This window comes from Aptenodytes forsteri, unplaced genomic scaffold (genome assembly GCF_000699145.1).
Source record: "Aptenodytes forsteri isolate BGI_AS27 unplaced genomic scaffold, ASM69914v1 Scaffold841, whole genome shotgun sequence".
Classification (NCBI taxonomy): Eukaryota; Metazoa; Chordata; class Aves; order Sphenisciformes; family Spheniscidae; genus Aptenodytes; species Aptenodytes forsteri.
In genome coordinates, this window is record NW_008796189.1 from 147,389 (window position 1) to 167,409 (window position 20,021).

General features: G+C 60.8%; 3 protein-coding genes across 3 annotated transcripts in view; 1 reads left to right on the top strand and 2 right to left on the bottom strand.

Annotated features, from left to right (window-relative positions):
• Window positions 1–2,203, top strand: part of CCDC153 (coiled-coil domain containing 153) — a 7,447-nt gene extending 5,244 nt beyond the window's left edge. Inside the window, exons 3-6 of the mRNA XM_009287965.1 lie at window positions 648–767; window positions 1,393–1,485; window positions 1,850–1,980; window positions 2,075–2,203. Of these exons, the coding sequence (XP_009286240.1) occupies window positions 648–767; window positions 1,393–1,485; window positions 1,850–1,980; window positions 2,075–2,203 (473 nt within the window). The remainder of the gene's footprint in view (window positions 1–647; window positions 768–1,392; window positions 1,486–1,849; window positions 1,981–2,074) is intronic.
• Window positions 2,204–3,013: 810 nt separating this feature from the next.
• On the bottom strand, window positions 3,014–6,461 carry PDZD3 (PDZ domain containing 3). Its single transcript, XM_019474296.1, has 10 exons — window positions 6,446–6,461; window positions 5,735–5,762; window positions 5,341–5,405; window positions 4,924–5,135; window positions 4,582–4,768; window positions 4,367–4,503; window positions 4,091–4,295; window positions 3,706–3,902; window positions 3,357–3,527; window positions 3,014–3,103 (listed from the first exon to the last, which is right to left on the bottom strand). The coding sequence occupies exons 1-10, from the start codon at window positions 6,459–6,461 to the stop codon at window positions 3,059–3,061; spliced, it is 1,263 nt and encodes a 420-aa protein (XP_019329841.1). The 3' UTR covers window positions 3,014–3,058.
• A 434-nt stretch (window positions 6,462–6,895) lies between these two features.
• Window positions 6,896–14,645, bottom strand: NLRX1 (NLR family member X1). The gene is made up of 10 exons (XM_009287956.1): window positions 14,540–14,645; window positions 13,852–13,978; window positions 12,525–12,652; window positions 12,249–12,309; window positions 11,728–11,825; window positions 10,901–11,517; window positions 9,019–10,433; window positions 8,075–8,161; window positions 7,713–7,964; window positions 6,896–7,559 (listed from the first exon to the last, which is right to left on the bottom strand). The coding sequence occupies exons 3-10, from the start codon at window positions 12,643–12,645 to the stop codon at window positions 7,241–7,243; spliced, it is 2,970 nt and encodes a 989-aa protein (XP_009286231.1). The 5' UTR covers window positions 12,646–12,652; window positions 13,852–13,978; window positions 14,540–14,645; the 3' UTR covers window positions 6,896–7,240.
• Between the last annotated feature and the right edge of the window lie 5,376 nt (window positions 14,646–20,021).

A 20,021-nucleotide genomic window follows, 5' to 3' on the forward strand; every position in this document is an offset into this window, starting at 1 on the left:
CGTCCAATCTAAACCTCCCCTGGCACAACTTGAGGCTGATTCCTCTTGTCCTATCGCTTGTTATTTGGGAGAAGAGACCGACCCCCACCTCACTACAACCTCCTTTCAGGTAGTTGTAGAGAGCGATGAGGTCTCCCCTCAGCCTCCTTTTCTCCAGGCTAAACAACCCCAGTTCCCTCAGCCGCTCCTCATCAGACTTGTTCTCCAGACCCCTCACCAGCTTCATTGCTCTCCTTTGGACACGCTCCAGCACCTCAATGTCTTTCTTACAGTGAGGGGCCCAAAACTGAACACAGTATTCGAGGTGCGGCCTCACCAGGGCCGAGTACAGGGGGACAATCACTTCCCTACTCCTGCTGGCCACACTATTTCTGATACAATGAGATTCCCTCTGGTTCAGGCAGGGCTTGGGGCCAGGCATGGGCTGCGGAGGTGTCCACGTCACCCTGGCTTTGGGAGCAGAGAAAGGCTAGAAATAAGTCACTGCTGGGTCATGGTACCGAGGAGGTACTGAGCAGGGAATAGCCACCCAGTATGGTTTGGATGGTGCCCTTTGACCGCCCGCGCTCAGGTCAGGGTCATGGTGCGAGTCACCTGTCAGGAAGCGCGTTGTCCCCACGGCAGTCCTATGCACCTCTGGCTCACAGTTCCCTGGAGGGACATGACCTGGCAGACGAAAGCTGACAATGAAGTGCTCAAGCGGAGGCTGTGGGACCTGGAGAAGGCGCTGGAACAGGCACGGGAAGACAAGCGAGACATTCATGAAGGTGAGGGTAGAGATCAGAGGGGGCAGTGGGAGAGATACGGGGACCCCACACCTTGGTGCTGCTGGGGGAAGCCAGCCAAGCTTACCCCACTTCTCCCTTTGGCCTTGACCGCTCAGCCCCAAACCACCCTGCTGTTGGGCCAGCCGTGCTCCCTCCTATGCTGTCAGCATGCAACGGCTCTGGGCATGGACTCGTTGCAGCCCAGATGCCTGTACTCAGCACAGAGAGAGGAGACCACAGGGGCAGAGACTTCCTTGCCTGCAAAAGTCATTGCCTCGCCATTTCTGTTAGTGCTCAAGAAGGCGCTGATTTTAGCAGAGGTAAAACCTCAAGCCAGAGGTTTGTGGTCTTTGCCACATGCAAAATTCCGTGCTCATTTTCACTCTCCCACACTCAACAGAGAGGTAAAACTTTCCCTCCAGGGCTCCCTCCTGCCCTCCCCCAGGCAGGGAAAGAGTGCACGCATGGCTGCTTCTGATGCGTCACCCTGCAAGGGGAGCCCTCAGGTCAGGCCTTGCTGGAGCCCCTGCCTGGTCACAGGTGCTGGCATCTGAGCACAAGAACTGCCTGCTTGTCCTTCCTATAGTCACCACGTTTGTTCCCTTCTCCCCTCCCTGGCTCCCAGAAATGACCCGGCAATACCAGGAGCTGCAGAAGCAGACAGCAGCCCACAGCCAGCGCTTGGAGGCGAAGGTGAAGAGCCTGCAGGAGCAGCTCGGTATGGCCCCCCGGCATGCCTGCCCCTCGCCAGTGGGTGGGGATGGGGTTCGCTCCAGGGCAGCAAAGTGCACTTGGGGGGAGCGAGGGGAGATGGGAGTCATTCACCCTGTGTTGTGAGCATGGCAGCAGCTGAAGGCAAAGCCTGACCCAGTGCATCCCCGACCTTGGGAGATGCTGACTGCAAAGGGGATGCTGTGATCCCACATCCCTGTCCCAGAGCTCTGTGCCACTCTGGGGATGAGGGGGATTGGGCAGGGGCTGTGCCACACACTGCCTGTACTCTCCCATGTACTGGTCATGCAGTGCCAGGCTCCTGTGCCCACGTGCTCAGTGTCCCCTGCCTCTGTCCCCGCACCCCACAGCCACTAGGCTCCAGAAGAGCCAGCAGACCCAGGAGACTGCCAGCCAGGCACTAGCAGAGAGGGACAGGACCATCGCCCAGCTGCAGGGCAGGCTTGATGCCATGGAGAGGGAGTATGGGAAGATCCTCCACGTGAGTGGGGACGTGGCTGTGGGTGGCTTCCCCTGGCAGTGCGGTCCCCCCTGGCAGTGCGGTCCCCCCTCCTCACCATCCTTTTTCCCACCAGGGTAGCCTGGACCTTGTGCTGGCCAAGATGGCAGAGGCCAGCCAGTGCTGGAAAGAGGTAGGAACGACCATTGCCATGGAGCACAAGGAGCGCCTACAGGAGTTCGGCCTCAGCTCCCTGGAGATATAGCACCCTGGGGATCCCTGGGACAGGACAGGCTCTCAGCCCCTACCTCCCTATCAGCACACTTGGAGAGCTTCCCACATCCACTGCCCAACACCCCAGTTGCCCCAGGCTAGGCAAGAGAAGGTGGGTCCTGTCTGGCCCTGGGATGCACTGCTGAGTCACAATCCTCTCCATAACATTACCCACATGAACAGCAGCGTGGATTTGTCCTTTAATCACACCCCAAATGGGTGACACAGGAACAGTGCTGTGATGGGGAGCGGACACTCACTGCCCACAGGTTCACAGGAAGGATGAGAGGAGGAGCACAAGAGAGATGTCCATGCAGGTGCAGACCTGAGCCAACAGGCTAAGAGGTGGGAGGTTCCTCCAGCGCCCCATCGGCCTCTCCTGCTCCCTTTCACCTTCACAGCGGCCCGAAGGCCAGCCCTGGGCTGAGCCAAGCCTCAGGCTCCCCAGTCCATGCCATGGGTCATGGCATGGAGGGCAGTGCCTCGGCTCTCCTGGGAGCTCCCAGAGCCTGGAGCTTGGCAAGGGCTTCAGTGCAATGTCCCTAGATACCCCTGGAGGCAGCTGGGCAGGCAAAGACACACGTCTGTCTTCAGGCTACAAGAAGGCACCACCATGGTTAATAAAAGCTTGGAGCCAGCCTCGGTCAGTGGAGATGAGTCTCTGGGAGGCGTGATGCTGCGAGCCCCATCACGGGCATGGAGACACAGCAGCTGTGCGTGCAACGGCCATGCTGAGCAGCACCGTGCTCTCCGGGGAGCCGGGCCGGGGGGCACCGATGGGCTGGATGTGGCCTAGGTTGAGGCGCTGTGGGGGGAGCCTGGCTGGAGGCAGGGTGCATCTGGGCCACTAGAACGCCTGGTGCAGCCTCCTCTGCTCCTCCTGGCGCGGGCTCTGTGGGGACACAGTGGGGGCATTGTGGGAAGCACACATCCACCCACCCCACCACACTCCACCCTTGCCCCATGGGCAGGTTGGAGGAATCTTTCTGCCTGGCCCCTGTGGCCAGGGGACCATGCAGCCCCCTCCTGCCAGCATCACAGGTATCAGGGAAATATTAGGACAGGCAGGGCAGGAGGGTGCCAGTACTCAGAGCAGTGCCGAGCTGTGAGCAGCACTGCCACGAGGGCCTGGCAAGAGGGGTTACCTGTGTGATCCCTATACTGTTGGCAGCAGCCACCAGCCAGGAGCCAGGTCCCTTTGGTTCCACCTCAACATGACAGAGTCCAGGGGAGCCCCTGGGAGAGGGCAGGGAGGGCGTGCGGGAGCCTGAGGCAGGGTGACTGTCCTCAGAGAACAGCAGAGGGGACAGCCCGATCTGGAAGAGCAGAAGAGGGATAGCCGAACAGCTCCTGGCACTCCACGGCAAGCCAGGTCCCCTAGAGAGGACCTCACTGTGCAGGCCTGGGGGCAAGACACCCATCCCATCATCCAGCCTCACAGCACCCCAGGGCTCCCCAGACAGGGTGGGACCACGCTGGGTCCCCAAAACCTACCGACTGGTAGAACTCATCGCCAGCAGGGTCGATGACCAGCAGCGTCACCTGGTCATCATGGGCACGGATCCTGAGCACCGTCTGCTGGTGGTCCAGCCCCTCAATGCTCTCACCATTCACAGCCAGGAGACGGTCCCCTTCCTTCATCCCTGCCTGCTCAGCCGGCAGCCCTGCATCCACATCCCACAGGAACTGGCCTGCCACAGCGGGACAGAGGGAAGGTAGGGAGATGCTCACAGAGACATTCAGCCATAGGGGAACCAGCACCCCTGGCCCCCATGTGCAGGTGGGGACAGGGTCCCGCTGTGGGCACAGGGCTTGCGGCTATTCCCGACCCTCAGACATGCCTTGATCAGGTATGGACTGCCCCCCTCAGACCCCTCACCTATGGCCCCCGAGCTGCAGTCATCCTCTTTGAGCAGAAACCCGTAGCCAGCTGGACCCTTCACCATGTGCAGCTCCCGGACCTTGAAGGGGAGCCAGGAGGTGTCTGCCAAGGCGGCCGTGACCCGCAGGCCCCGCAGGCGGTAAAACTCCTCCACGGCACTGGAAGCCACCAGCAGTGTCACTTTGCTGCCGCTCTGCTTAAGCTGGATGGGAAATGCAGGGCGCTCAGCGATGTTGCTGGCCCCAGTCCCCCACCTGTGCCGCAAGCACGCACCTTTCGGGCGAGCTGCGCGTGCGAGTAGCTCCTCACGCTGTCCCCGTTCAGCTCCAGGAGCCAGGAGCCTGGCGGCACCCCTGCTCTCTCCGCTGGCCCGTCCTGCCGCACCGACAGCTGGAAGGTGCCCTTCACGCCTGCAGGGAGGAGGAGAGGCAGTCTGGGGCGCTGTGCTGGGGAGGCTCGCGGCGCCGGCATCCCCCTGCCTGCTTTACCTTCTGGACCCGACACACTGAAGCCAAAACCGCTTTTGTCCCGCATGATGTGGCAGAGGCGTGGGCGGATGTCAGCCGGCAGCATCTGGGACAGGTCCCTGCCCAGGGCTTTGGCTGCTTCGTAGGAGTCACCGTCCAGCACTGCCAGCAGGACCTGATTCCCACTGGCCTTGATCTTCTGCACCACCTGGAAGGACCCAGGCTGTGAACCCTGGACAGGGTGCCCCTCCAACCACAGCCTGTGGGATCAGGCCCCGAGGGGTAGTGGGGTCCCACACCCTCTGTGCCCCTGGCCGAGGAGGACCTGGGCGTTCCCACAGCCCCGGGGTGCTCCCAGCTTACCCTGTGGTGGTCCATGTGGTCCACGAAGTGGCCATTGACCTGAAGGAGCCGGTCCCCATCCTGCAGCCCCCTGCGCTGGGCCAGCCCCCCCAGCTCGACCTGCCGGATGACGTGGCCCTGGCAGCCCAGCTCCTCGTGGAGGCAGAAGCCGAAGGTCTCCGCGCTGCCCTTGCTCAGGAGGTAGAAGCGGGGCTCCCCCACGCCCTCGCCATCTGCATGGGGGCACAGCCCGTGAGCAGGGCCCTGCAGGGATCCTAACACGGGTCCTCTACCCCATCCCGGGCTGGGATCTCCCCATCCCCACTGCCTTACGTGTTCACCTCCCCACAGCTCCCCGGCCTGAGAGACCCCAGCAATGTCCAGCTACCAGAACCCCATGCTGACACAGGGATGCCCTGGGGAGATGAGGGTATTTACCCATGTCCTCAGCCAGAGACAAGGCAGGGTTGTCGATCCCGTCTTTGGGGTTAAATTCAAATTTTCTGAAATAATAAAGGGCAGAAAAGGCCACATTAATGCAGCAGGACGGCCTTCCCCCCCGCCCTCCCCAGCCCTTCCGTGGGGAGCCCTGTTCCTCCCAGAAAGGGCCAGCTGGGGCCACAGCTCCAGTGCTTCCTCTTCCTTGGGGAAAGCCAGGAGGGGATGTCCCTCTTGGACTGTCCCCCACATCTCTTCTAAGCTAACAAATCAGGGAAGACCTTCCTGGGGCAGGCAGCTGGGATTGGCAGCCGTGACCCGCACCACCTCAGCTGAGGATGTGCCCCAGCATGACCCCCAGGAAGCCCCCGGCCAGGGGGAGCTCAGCACTTACATGATGGAGTTCTTGTCACCCTCGAGCCCTGCAGAGGGAGAGGAGAGGTCAGTGCAGGAGGCAGCGGGCTGGGAGCACGCCCCGCGCTCTCGAGCACTCAGGGCTTATCCTTTCGCAGGCTGAGCATGCCATGCCAGGTGAGGTGGGTTTGCCGAGTCCGGGCAGCCTCCTTGGCCCCTCTGCCCCCCGGCTACAGCCTACACGCAGGCACAGCTCAGCCCTTGGCCCCGCCACCAGTGTCCTCTTGCATTTCAAAACAGTAGGACACCTGTTGCTTGGGTCCAACGGGCACCCGCTGCCCAGCCCAGCGGGGTCCTGCAGCACTGGGGGCAAAGTAGGGCCAGGCAGCGGTATGCAGATGGAGGTTAGTCCTGGGGGTTTACAGGCCTTTTGAGTGAGGGATAAGAAGGGTCACCAGGGCCCCAGAGAGCTGGCTGGAGCCAGGAGATGGAGACAGAGGCCTTCCCCTGCGCACCTCCCCATAAAACCCTTCCCCACCTTTGGCAGCACAAGGACCCCCAAACCCAGGGAGAGGGGATTCCTGCCAAGCGCCCCCACAATGTCCATCTGCATTTTCCTGGATGCCTCTAGCTCCTTTCCATGGCCTGCCTGGGCTCTGACATTGCCTTGCTCCATGAGGAAGCAGGGCCTGGAGATGTGCATGTGGGGAAGGGTCTCCACAGGACGAAGCCCCATTGCCCTGGCACATACCTTTTGTTTGCTTCATGGCTGCAGGGAATGCGAGAGGGAGCAAGGTACAGGGTGAAGTGGCAGGGAAGCCAGTGTCCCCGCCTCTTCCAAGACGCCCCAGGTTTAATGGTTAAACAGCCCCGACGTCTCCCCTGCCCTCCCAGCCGCGGGGCACTGCCAGTCCTCGCCCAGCAGAGCTGGGAGCCGGGACCAGCACCCTGGGACACCCAGCTTGGAAACAGATCCTGGTGTCCCAGCTTCCAGCTGCCCCCAAGGGCAGCCCACGGTGGGGAAGACCAACTGGTTCAGCATGAGCTGGAGCAGAAGTGGGCTGTCCCATCCAAGCCCTGTGAGATGGGTAAGGGCCAGAGCCCTCCACTCCAACTGCTGGAGGGACAGCTGCACCAGCGCCTCCGCATTCCTCCCTCAGGAAGGGCCCGGAGAGGAGATCGAGTCTTGGCACTAGTGTGCTTCAGTGGAAACAAAGCGGTGCACTTTAATGCTACCAAAGGTTTCACAAGCAAGCCTGAGTCCTGCCCCTCTGCCACTGCTCTGCCTCGTGCAGGGGCTGGGTCTCTACAAGCCCAGAAGAACAAGTCCCAGTTGCTCCTGGTCTGGTCTCTGTACAGTTCTCCCACACTTCAGCCTTGCCCGCAGATGAGGGCTGAGCCCCACATGCCCAGCACCTTTGACAGCCTTGGTAGCACCCAACCACTAGGCATCTCCACACAGATAAGGGCGCAGGGGATGTGCTGCCAGGGCACAATCCAGTGTTTCCTCCCCAGCAGCACCCTGGCCAGGGGGATGGACAGCAGGTTAGAGGTTCTCGTGCTGCAGTTTCCCCAGCATCTTCTTGACCTCACTCTCGACTCGTAGGAACTTGGCTTTTCTCCAGGGGTTGGCAGTCTGTCTCCGGCTGCTCTCCAGGTCCTGCAGGATGAGGACAAGGTGCTGCCGAACCCGCTCACGGTCCCAGAAAGGCAAGTTCCTCTGCACCACGTTCAGGATGTTGGACCAGTAGTCAGAGACGTCAGTGCCTGCTGTAAGGAAGACCAGCGCTCTGACACCGTCCCGGTCCATGCGTAAGCTGTCAAGTTCCCGCTTGCCATCCTCGCTGATGTCATTGAAGTACAGACTGCGGGTTGAGAGAAAAGGAATGGGAGACACTGTGAGGGCTGGGGGAAGGACACAGAGGCAGAGAGGGACCCCCTGCTTGCTGCTACGGGGAGGGACACCGGGTTGGAGGCATCGCCTGCAAAAGGGAAGAGATGGGGCAGAGTGAACTCACTGCACTTTGTCCAGCGTCGCATGCTTTTTGGCCACCTCCACCACGTGCAGGGCGGCTGTGTCTGTCAGGGAGTTGTAGCCCAGGTTGAGCTCCTGGAGGTGCTGGTTCTTGGCCAGGTGCTGAGCAATGACTTCGGCGCCCCGGTCCCCCAGTGTGGTGTGCAGCAGGGACAAATGGGTCAGTGAGTGGTTGCCGGCCAGCGCCTCAGCCAGGTATTGTGCCCCCTGCTCGCCCACAGGGTTATTTGCCAGCCTGTGGACAAAGGAGCTCAGGGCAATGCCGAGGCTGGGCAGGGGGCCCAGGGCCAGGGCACATGGTGGGCAGCAGAGACAGTTTCATGCAAGGACAGAGGCAGTACTCACCGCAGGTTGCTCACCACACACTTGTCATGCAGGAGCAGGTCGCGGATTTCCTTGCAGGCATCAGAGCCCAGGCTGTTGAGCTGCAGACTGATGCAGAATGAGACATGGGGGTGGCAGGACTGAAATGGCTGTTACCTGTGGGGCTGGCAACCCTGCTTTCTCCATTTTCCCTGGCCCTCCCCATCACCATCCTACCTGGGCTCCCCAGACAAGGCCACGCAAGGCTTCCTCTCCAAAAGGGAGCACACTGAAACCACTCCAGAGCTTGGGTACCATCAGCCGGCAGAGCCAGTGCCAGCAGGAGCAAGGGAGGGGAAGGGGCTGCAGGGTCCGCAGCGGGTGGGTGAAGGTCTGAGGAGAGATCAGGACCCCACCAAGCCCTCCTGAGCATCTGGAGGAAGGAAGTGCTGCACAGCTCTGCTGCACAGCTGAGTCCATCTCTGCTGAGCACAGCTCGCCACCCCCTGGGCGACAGGAAGACTGCAGTTCCACAAATGGACTGGAACAGAACCCATCCTTTTGCGCAGCCCAGACTCCCACCCTTGGGCTGCGTATCTCCTGCCCAGAGTTAGTAGTAGCAGAGCTAGCTACACGGGGAAGCTGGGTGTCTTCGGGGGGCCAAGCAATGAGAGGGACCCGGGTCTGCCAGGGGCGCTGGCAGCCCAGCCTGTGGTACCAGTTGCAGAGAGCTGCCCAAAGAGTCCTATGGGAGGGTGTGTTGGGACTGCAAATCCCAGCATGCAGTGCCCTAGCAAGGCTGCTCAAGGAGTGTTGCATGTTGGAAGCTGTAGTCCCCTAGGCCTGCACTGAGGATAAACAAGGGCATGCATGCCCTTCCCTGCCTTTGCCATGCTCGGGCTCCTAGTGTATCCCTGTGATGGGCAAAAGTGAGGGAGAGCTCAATTTTTGAGCACTGCCCAAGGGCAGAAGAAGGTGGTACTCACTGAAGAGCTTTGCATCGCAGCAGGACAGGGAAGAGGATCCTCAAGCTGCTTGTGTCAAGGTTGCAGGAGGTCAGGTTCAGCTCCTCCACCTCGTGGCACGTGGTGCCCATGACATACGCCAGGACAGAGCACTTGAGAGGGGTCATCTTGACGGATGAGAGGTTGACAGTCCGGAGGGAGCGGATGGCCTCAGCTGTGAAGCGCTCGTTCTGGAACTCATGCAGGAAGAAGAGGTAGTCCATCAGCTCGGAGGGGGGCAGCCCCTTGCGGCTGTTCCTGATGACCGTCTTCTTCATGGCATTGGCAATCTCAAAGGCTGCCAGGTTCTTGATGGAGCAGCCCAGCTGCTGCAGGATGGCACGGTTACGGCGGGACAGTATCCCCCCCATGAAGATGGGGAAGAGCTCAAAGACCTCATCATCAGGGACCTCATCAGGGTGGCGCATGGGGCCCTCCATGCCCAGGATGCTGGAATTGATCTGGTCCAAGACATCATCGTTGTAGTAGTCCTCCTCTTTGAACAGCTCCTCTGCCATGGTGTGAGCAATAGCATCCCGGTCCTTACCGCTCAGCCGGGAGAAGTAGCGAGGGAAGATTTTGAGCAGGTTGAAGAGCACTGGCAGGAAGCGCAAGGGCAGCACCTTGGAGACGATACTCAGGACGACAGCGACATCTTCACTCACCTTCCCAATGAGCTCTGACAGCTCCTTCCCCACTCTCTGTGCCAGGGTCTTCTTCTCACCCAGCACAACATACAGGGCTGCCAGGTACTCCTGCATAGCAGGGATGGTGAAGACAAAGGTGTGCTCTTTGCCTAGCTGCACACACGGAGTGAGGAAGAAGCGGAAGACGTCGCTGCGGAAGACCTCCAGGAGGTTGAGTTCACTTTCAGTCTTCATCTCCACCTCAAAGCACTGCTGCAGGTCATCCTCTGTGAAGCAGGTCTTGCGGGACATCACCCCTTCGTAGGCCAGCTTGCCCACTGTCTTGGCCACGTACTTCATCATGGAGATGTTGGTGGAGTCGGTGCTGTCCAGCACCTCCCCGCTGAAGTTGAGCCTCAGGAAGCTGGTGTAGATGCCAGTCAGGGTCTGGCTGGGAGGCACCGTCCTGGTGAAGTAGAGGAAGTGCAGAGTGGTGCACACCAGCCAGCAGTAAGAGGGCAAGAAGCAGGCAGCGGCAATTTGGTTGTGGCGCTCCAAGTTCCTTGACAACATCTCCACCAAGTTTTCCTGCTCGCCTGAGCTTCTACCTGTACTGCCCTCTCCACTGCAGCCAGGCTGGCTGAGACGCATCTGGAAGTACAGCTTCTGCAGATTGGTGTCAGAGAAGCCACAGATCTCTGCGTAGCGGCCCACATACTTGCCGGGGATCCGGCGCACTGCCGATGGGCGCGTGGTGACGATGATGCTGGCCTGGAAGCAGAGGGCTGGGTGAGTTTGGAGGTGCTCCCTCTGTGGCTTTGATCTAAGCTCAGCAGGGTCCCAAGCGCATAACCCACGTATAGGTGCACAAGGATCACACCACCCAGGAGCTGGGATTCAAGAAGCTGCTGCCCAAAGGGCGTTGGTTCAAATCTGGCCCAGACAGAGGGGACAGAAGAGCTTTCCCCATCCCCTACTAGACACATATCGAGTCTGGAAGACCACAGCCCAGCAGACTGCCTTCTTTGTTCTACCAGGCCTCCCCAAAGATCCCACAGAGACAAACCAGTAACAGTGACATGAGGCGACCTTGGTGAGTCCCTCCAGGAATAGAGGCTGCCTGTTCGCTCACAGCCAAGCTGGACTACAAGCAATTAGCACAGTGGCCATGCCTGCAATGCCCCAGGACTCACCCCCAGCCTTTCTCCAGCATGAAGGAGCTGGAGGGAGACACTGACCTCTGGCAGGAGGTATTTTCGTAGCAGGTTGACCACGATGGCAGAGGGAGGCACAGGCTCATTGGGGTCACAGCACAACTCTGTGCCAGCCAGTCGGAAGTCCAAGTTGAGGCGCTCCAGGCCATTGAGGATGAAAAGCACCTTGAGGTTGGAAATGCCCAGCATCGGCACCACGTCCCGGAGGTGCTGGTACTTCTTGGTTATGAGGCGTCGCAGGGAGATGGGGGCACGACTATGCGACAGGTCCTCGCAGGAGAAGGGGATGACCAACTCAAAGCGGGGTAGGCGACCATGGCACCAGTCCACCACCATCTTCTTGATGAGGGTGCTCTTCCCCGTGCCCACAGTGCCATACAGCACCACATTCTTCACCTGCCGCCCACAGGCATCCACATCGAAAAGGTTCTGGAGGCTGATAACCTGGCTGCAGGGCTGCTGGAGCTGGTTCTGGATGGTTAGGTCAGGTGAGGGCTTCAGGATCTCCTCCAGAGAGCTCTCCCGGATCACTGGGTCCACATGGACTGCGTCCAGCGAGAAGGAAGGGCCAAACTGCCTCTCTTCATTGGGCTGGTGGCTGAACCACGCAGACAGGCTCTTCTGGTGTTTCTTGATGGCATCTAGGAAGAGGAAGGTGCTTGACAAGATAAAGGCTTCTCACTGGTATGGGACTGGGGAAGTTGCCTGCCCCAAGCCACTGCAGTGAGGTGGCTGCAGAGAGGAAGACAGAACCCAGTTCTTGCTAACCCTCACGCTGCCCAGGACAGCAGCTGCCCCCAACCCGCTGTGTAGGACCGTCCATCCTCTTCAGCACAGGGCTGCAAGCTTACCAGAAGAGGCCACGTTCCTCAGCTGGGACAGGCCATGGCGAGAGGAGCTGGGTTTTACAGAGTGCTCCTGGGACCCTCCCTCATAGCGAACACAGCCCCTGCAAGAGGAGGGAGAGTGTCACGAGGAGGGCAGGGGCCAGCAGCTCCAAGCCCTGCCTGGGGCAGGGCGGGCAGATCACAAGTGAGTGCCGTGGGAAGTGCTGAGTAGAGCCAGCTCACCCCTTCCTTCCCCCACACAAAGGCATAGCACAAGGCCGGGACAAGGGCACGGCTAGGAACTGAAGGCAGGTCAGTAAGCCATGCACTGTGCATCCCCAGCAAACCCATGGCGAGGCAGAGAAGTTGGGCTGAATTCAGAGCAGGCAGGGAGCTGGGTCTGTGTTGTTTTCTAGGTGAAGGCAAAGCAGCGTCTCTGCCCACAGAGCCCTGATGGTCCCAAGGCAGCCAGCTCAGCCTCCCAGGTCCCGTGGCGAACAGCCACAGGGCAGAATGGGCCAGGCCCCAGCTGTGTGGCACTGTACCTGGAGAGGGAGATGCTGCTTGCGCGAAGGATCTTCCTGAGGAAGTAGCTGCCTGCAGCGCCTGCGGGGGAGGAACACACACAGTCAGCGACGGCCTTCTCCAGCCCAGCAGAGCTAACACCACCAAGCTCGCTGGCATCATGTCTTGCTGGGGTGACCCACAGACTGCACAGGCTCCACTGTGCAGCTGGGGAGGGATGTCCACCAGGGACAGGGCTTCCCTGGGGGCAGGACAGATTCAGGGTCACAGTCCCACAGGCACAGAGCCCAGCTCACCTGGCACTGAAGCAGCACACAGATACACACTCCGGGTCCCCCTGCTCCCCAGCAGGGATCGATGAAGCTGTGTCCAGCTGCCCCAGGGCAGGCAGCTCTGGCATTGCATGGCTCGCGACATCCTCTGCCTGAAAGAGAGGGGACAGCCCATGAGGCAGGCTGGCTGCCTGGACCTGCCGGTTCCCTGCCCCAGCCCAGCTTTACAGCCTGAGGCTGTACCTACCCCCACCCCAGCCCAGGGTTGCCTGAATCAGGAATGACCCACTCCCACATCTGACCCCACAAACCCACTGGTCATGGGAAGCAGTGGTGGGCCGGCCGACAGGGTGGCTGGAGCAGAGCTGAGCTGGCAGAAGCATGTCCTGCCTTAGACTCCCCATCTAGCACCCTTCACAGACCTACTTGGGCATCGCCAGGGGGTTTGCAGCCAAGAGGGCAGCAAAGCAGGGCCCTAAGGAGGTACTTACCCTGCCAGGCAAGCCTGTCTGCCCCCAAACCCACCCCCATCTCCCAGGGCCTCAGCTGGGACCAGCCACCTAATTCACTGGGGGCACAAGGGGCAGGGGACAATTTCTTCCCTGTTAGCGGCCAAAAGTCACTAGCCTAGACTTGGCTGTAACTGTACAGCTATAACAACTATCATAACAGAGAGAACAAAAGTGCTGGGGAGAGGGCAGGCCTCCTCCTCCCAGGCTTGAGGGCTTGACATTTTAGGGCTTTATATTAGAACAAACCAACCGCCCTCCCCAAACTGCCATGAAATCCTGTAAAACCAGGAGCTGGGGCTAGGAGAGAAGAGACAGCAGGGAGGGGCTTAGGAAAGGCAGAAAATAAAGGTGATCCCATATCCACGTGCATCGTGGCTTCCCCCAGTCCAGCACTGGCGTTCCCCAGGGGCTTCCCCATGGTGGCTGGCCCTGCCGAGCAGTGCTGTACCCCGGAGGGCAGCCCTTGCGGCGTCCTTGGCAGCCGCTGAGCCCTCTCGCCTGGCCTGCCAGGCTGAGGCGGCTGCAGCACGCAGGGATGCTGAGCACAGCCTCCTCCCATTTAAAGCAGCCGGGGATGCTGCAGTCAGCAGTAGCCGGGGCACAGGCTGGCAGGGGGCTACGGGGGCTCAGCTACTTCCTCGGGGCTGCACCGGGTCCGGCCCGGCACAGGGTGATTTTTCCCAGGCAAAGCACCCGTCTTTGGGTGAACGAGGGGCTCAGCAGCTCCGGGGTGCTCAGGCAGCTGTCCCGCATGGGCCTGGCTCTGCGGGGCAGAGAGGACGGGGTCGGCAGCTCTGCTCCCCAGGGATGTGGCGCAGCAGCGCCCTGCCCAGCCTTACCTGCCCCAATATGGTCCAGTCCAGCAGAACCGGCTGTGCCGGCGCTGACTCAGGTTCCCACCCCAGCTCAGCAGGGTGATCCTTCAGGAACACAGGTTGCACTCACAGCCCCCAACATCCTGAGAAACTGAGGCACAGAGAGGGGGGAGAGTGTGAGCAAACCCCAGCAGATAGGAAGGGACAGCGTGCAAATCTCTCTGCATTTGGCCTCCCCCAGGAGAGGATAAGCAGGGCAACGGTTTGCTCACACCTCCCACAGCCTGGGCTTTTTGCAGTCCCTCGTCATGTTATCCAGGTGGAGAAACTGAGGCACAGGGGTGGGGACAGTGGAGCTGACCTTGAACCTGGGTGTCCTGGCCTCGAGGCCTTTGCAGCAAGTGAACCCCAATGCGTCCCATGCCTGGCTCCTAGACCCGTCCCGGCACCCTCTGCCACCCAGGGCACGCCACCAAGTGGAAGGCCCTGCGCCGCCCGTCTGTTGCCGTCCCCCTTCAGGGACCCCTGGTGCACGCCTGGCCCACACGCCCTTGCGCTCTGGTTACCGCGGCCTTCCGCCTCCCTGCTTCCGTGTCCGGAGGGACACGGTGGCCGAGGCCCTGGCGGTGCGGGGACCTGGAGCCCAGGGCAATGGTGAGGCTGGCGCTGAGCAAAACAAGAGCGATGGCCGCGCCAAAAGCGGCAGGGTTACCTCTAGCAAGACTCCTTGCCACGGAGGCTGAGCCCACGGCTCCCTGTGCTCGTGCTGCCAGGCGCTGAGCCTGTGGGGCCCGTGGAGGAGAGCCTGGTGCTGCTCAGCCGCCTCCTTCCATCCCTGGCCCAGGAAGAGGCTCCTCTCCGGAGGCGGCTGTTTTGCAGCTGTAACTTCCTGCAACACTGTCCTCTCCCGTCCCGCCCCGCGCACAGCGCCTGCCAGCTCTGCCAGGCAGGGTAAGGAGAGCAGCCACGGCCCCACTTTGGGGACGCAGCAGAGGGGCCGGCAGGCACAACGGCAAGGAAAAACACCTGTACCCCCAAACACAGGGACACACAGAGTATGGGGGGGGGTCCTGGGGTCTTACCAGCAGTGGTGCAAGGGGAGGTTTCCTCTGGACACATCTGGTGGCTCTGCATCCCCAGCTGGTGCCCGGCTGTGCAACAGGAGCCCCAAGTCCTGCTCCAGAGTGAAATCCCCCTGTGCTCAGCTGCCACCACCTCCCACCTCGCTCGGTGCAGGGAGCAGGACAACAGCAGTCCCTGGTGCAAGGGGAGGTTTCCTCTGGACACATCTGGTGGCTCTGCATCCCCAGCTGGTGCCCGGCTGTGCAACAGGAGCCCACAAGGACAAGTCCTGCTCCAGAGTGAAATCCCCCCGTGCTCAGCTGCCACCACCTCACACAGAGCTCGGTGCAGGGAGCAGGACAACAGCAGTCCCACAAGGAAGAGAGCCCGGAGGAAGCTGTGCTGGCAGGGCAGCCCAGCACCACCTGGTTTTGCCTGGCTGCGTAACACACATGCATGGACATGCACACACACACACACAGACATAATATACCTACCCTCTTGCTGCTTGCAGATCTGCTCTGGCAACCCAGTAAGGCAGTGCTGAGACCAGAGCCAGTAGTGTCTGTGGGGCTGCGTGCACTCTCCTTGGTCCCTGGGTGCTGTCCTGGGAAGCGCCGGCCCACACCAGCCAGCCACAGGCAGTGCTGAGCCAGGGTGCTGGGGCCGAGGGTTCACACCCGGGTAACGTCAGAGGCCATGCTCGCACCCCAAAGGCCTGCACAGAGCCCACAGGGACATGCACGTCCCTGCATGCCTTTGCACACACTTGGCACCTGTCCCCAGCAACGTGTGCAGCCACCTGCCCGCGTGCTGCCCGCCCCCCAGCACCCACCTCCGCACCCTGATGCAGGGACGCCTGTTGGTGTACCCAGGCATGCACATCTCCCCTTGCATGCATGCCCTCTGGCCGCTCAGGGAGGGGAGGCATCCAGGCAGTACACTATAAATATAAGTTTTATTGATGTGTGAAATCCAATAAGTACAGCTGGCATCTCAGAAAGACTGAAATAAGCCACAACATCTCCACCTGCTCAACAGCTCCTGGGGCCCTCCGGACACCGGTGAGCACCAGCAGCAAGCTGGGACCCAGGTACCCTGTCCCTGCGGGGCACTTACCTGCACGTGCGGCACAGCCCGGAGAGCCAGCAGGGCCCTGCCAGCAGCCCCATGCTCCCCACAGAGCCCAGGAGCTCACCTCCGCCCTGCCTGGTTCCTGCCAGGCTGCAGCTGTGGGCAGCGGTGCCCTGGCCCCACTTTGCAGCCTCCCCCCAGCAAGACAGAAGGACCCGGGCAAATGCTACCACAGCAGAGCTACAGCTGTGCAAGCAGACTCCCTTGGCCTTTGGGCTGTTACCTGCATCTTATTTTGGCAAACAGTCCCAGGAAAAAAGCAGCTCACCTCTGGTCATGTGGGAGCACAGGTTTCAACCTGTGAGAGCTGCACCTCTCTGCACGGTCCACCCCTGCCCTGTATCACACGTTCAGCCCACTGTACAACCTCCTCTGCACATGTGGACAAGGCGAAGGCTGGAAAACCATAGGGTCCAGCGTGGCAGGGACGCACGAAGATATCCCAGGCAGCCACAGGCTGCCCGTGGCACCAGGAGCTCCCATGGCAGAGGGATGGGACAAATGGTGTCCACACACACAGTGAGAATGAAACACTGTTTTATTGCCTGATTTGAGAGAGGGGTGAAACCCTGGGAGAAGCCCCATCCCCTCCCTGCGCTAGCTCAGTCTCCCCTCCAGCAAACCCTAGCACCAGCCAGGTGACGATGCATTTGCTCTTCTTGTGCATGTGACAAAGGTGGCCTGGACATGTGTGGAGGTGAGAGGCCATACCCCTGCTTGCCTGCCTGCATTCACAGCACACATGGGGGAGAGGCAGTACCTGATGCAACCGTGCCTGTGGGTTGAAGGAGCCAGGCCAAGGGGCTGAAGCAGTTTTAGATGGGTTGAGGTTCAACCGGTGCTCCCAGGGAGCTGGAGCCATGGCCTGAATCACATCCTCATCCATTCAAAGTGCATTGCAAGGGAAGGCAGGGGGCAGAAGGGGAGAGGAGGCATGAGGGAGGAAGCCCGCTCTCCTCCATCACACTCCTCATGATTATCCAGACGCATACCCTGGTTGGGATTCCTGTAGCCAGAAGCACCCACGGCCCCGCTCCCCTGCTCTGATAAAGTGCATCCTCACTGCTGCGTGCCAGCCCAGCATATGGGTGCTCCCCACCCACTCAGGACACGGCAAGACCCAGCCTGGGCACCCCTGACCCCACACCACAAAACAACCAGTGTTATTGCCAAGGAGTCCTGCCACAGCCCGGCTCGGTGCCTATCTTGCCCTGAAGACACCGTCCTGGAGAGATGCCTGTTAGCCAGTGGGCTGGAATGGCCCAGCCTTGCTCCACTAAGGGACACCCCAGAGCAGGGCGGCAGTACCCCATCCTTCTGCCATGCCAGGGCAGAGACAACCCCTCTCGCCCTGCTCCTGCGGGGCAGGGGGCCACCCGGGCAGCAGAAGGGCAATAAACCCCAAGTGCTCAGCCCAACCACGCCAGCCTGCAGGGCTCAGTGCAAACGTGCTCGGTCCCTTTGCATTTCTCTGTGCCTTCCACCATCTCTGGGATTGTTGTCACCGAGAGGGAAGGGACAATGGATGGCCCCGTTCCGGCACCTCGGCTCAGTTCACTCCTTGGGCACCGTTTGCCCTTGGGCACCAGTGAGGGTGCCTTTGCCTGGGGCAGGGTCTGCCAGATCCAGGCCCTCTGGGCCACGGGGTGCCCAGATCCCTCACTCATTGCAGCCCCTTCATACCAACACATTCACTTGCCGGCTCCACTGGGAGTGCCGGTGCCCTTCTCCAGGGTGCCTCAGGTCTCCCGCTGCCCTGGCCCTGGGGACGAGGGGCACCTGGCCCATAACCCTCACTCCCCAGCACCCTTGCCCAGCTCGGGGACACAGCCATCTCCAGAGCTCGCCCCAGCCCTCTGCCCCGCAGTGGCTGCGTACCTGGTCAGCCAGGACTCTGCAACCCGCGCACTCACCAGCGCAGGAGGCCTGGGCTGTGCTGAGCTGTCCTGGAAATCCTGGGGGTGCTGCCAACTGCCCGGTCCCAGACAGGCTGGTCCGAGCAGCCACCTGTGGAGCTACCTGCCCTGGCAGTCTCCCTCTGGCCACGCCGAGATCGGGCAGCCTGTCCCATGGGGTTTCTCTGCAAGCAGCAGAAGCTGGCCAGCGAAGGCTTCTACTGCAGCATCCCTGTGCATGGGTGCCTGCTGGTAGCCCCCTCTGCTCCACACATGGGCCATCACTAGCCCGTCTCATCCTGGTCCTTCTGGGAGTGGTGGTGGCGTTGGCTGTGATGGCACAGGGGTGTCCCAGGAGGTACCGTGTGCTGGGTGCAGACAGCAGCAGGACACAGCGCTGGGGACAGCAGTGCCTCCAGTGTGCAGGAAGCAGGACCCACCATGAGAGCCCCTGCTGCCAGGGAGTGGGCAGGAGGCAGGAGCTGTGCAAAGCTGCACCACTGGCACCTTCTGCTGAGTTGTGGCGTTGGCTGTGATGGCACAGGGGTGTCCCAGGAGGTACCGTGTGCTGGGTGCAGACAGCAGCAGGACACAGCGCTGGGGACAGCAGTGCCTCCAGTGTGCAGGAAGCAGGACCCACCATGAGAGCCCCTGCTGCCAGGGAGTGGGCAGGAGGCAGGAGCTGTGCAAAGCTGCACCACTGGCACCTTCTGCTGAGTTGGTATCCATCCAGGGGAAAACCCTCAGCCCAGCAGTGCACACCCTGCGCTGGGCAAGGCTTAACTAGCCACAGTCCTGGAGCAAGACATAAGTGGGGCACTGGTCCCATCAGCCTCACAGACAGTGAGATGGAGAAGGGTGACAGCCTGCAGCTCCACCATCCCCCTGGCTCCCTGCCCATCCATCCACCTGATGACAGAGCAGACGTGGGGACCATTCCCCATTTGACTGTGCACCTAGAGCCACAGTTGGCAGCATCGTGCCCAGGAGACTGCAGCCCCCCAAGCTGGCACGGCTCCATTTCAAAGCATGGCACAGAGCTGGCAGTAAAGGAGGATCCAGGAGCGGAGGGGAATTTTGTGAGGGACAGCGGTAAGTCAGACAAGAGCCCCTGGGGAAAACCCCAATGCTCAGCATAGAAAAGGCATCAGAGCACGTCCTGCTTCCAGAGCCTCTGTGCAGGAGAGCCCCACGGCTACAAGCTCCTCACAGCGATGCTGTTCAGGCAGGGGAAACCCGACCTTGCTGAGTGCCCAGCATCAGTGCTGCCACACGTTTGCTGTCCTCCTGCAGGCCAGCCAGACCCTGCTGTGTGGAGCAGTCTCAACAGGAGCCAGTAAAAGCAAAGAACAGTCTCAAGGATTTTGCTGAAATCTGGCATTTGCCCTGCAATCCCCTGCTGCTCAGAGCGTGCCGGCAGCAGCATCTCACAGACTGCATTTGAACCAGGGCCCAGCATGCCAGGATGGGGCAGAGCTGCCTTTCCCATGTCTGTGCTCACTAAAAAGCAGTGGGTTCCCATGCGTGTGGGTGACCAGTGCAGCCCCACGACACCAGTGCCAGCACACCCAGAGACAGGCCTGTGCTACGTGGCTAAGCAGCATGCTGCGCTCCCAGCACAGCAGCATGTGCAGATGCCCCACCAGCTCTGGTCTCAGGTCTGTTCCTTTGGAGAGCCAATGAGGTGCCAAAATGTCTTTCCTCTGCAAGGCGTGCGGAGAGGCAGGTGACTTAGGAAGAGCCACCAGAGACACTTGCCAAAAGGGACCTTTTCCTGATACCAGTCACAAAGCACAAAGCCCTTCCCAGTGTCAGGGTCAGCCAATGCAAACAAACTGCTCCAAGATCTCACCTGCTTTCCAGTTCTGGCACTGCTGGGACCCCCTTCTGCACAGTGTTACCCTGGGAGGTTTGCACTGTGATGAGGCTGGGCGTCCCTGGGGCTGGCATCCCCTCCTTGCACAGACAGTACTGAACGAGGCTCATCCTCCCTGTTCTGCTGAGTCAGCCACAGTTGTGAAAGAAGAAAATTAACTCTATCCCAGCCGAAACCAGGACACGGGGGAAGAGGAGCGAGGAGCGAGACGGTGCAAGGGGAGGGCT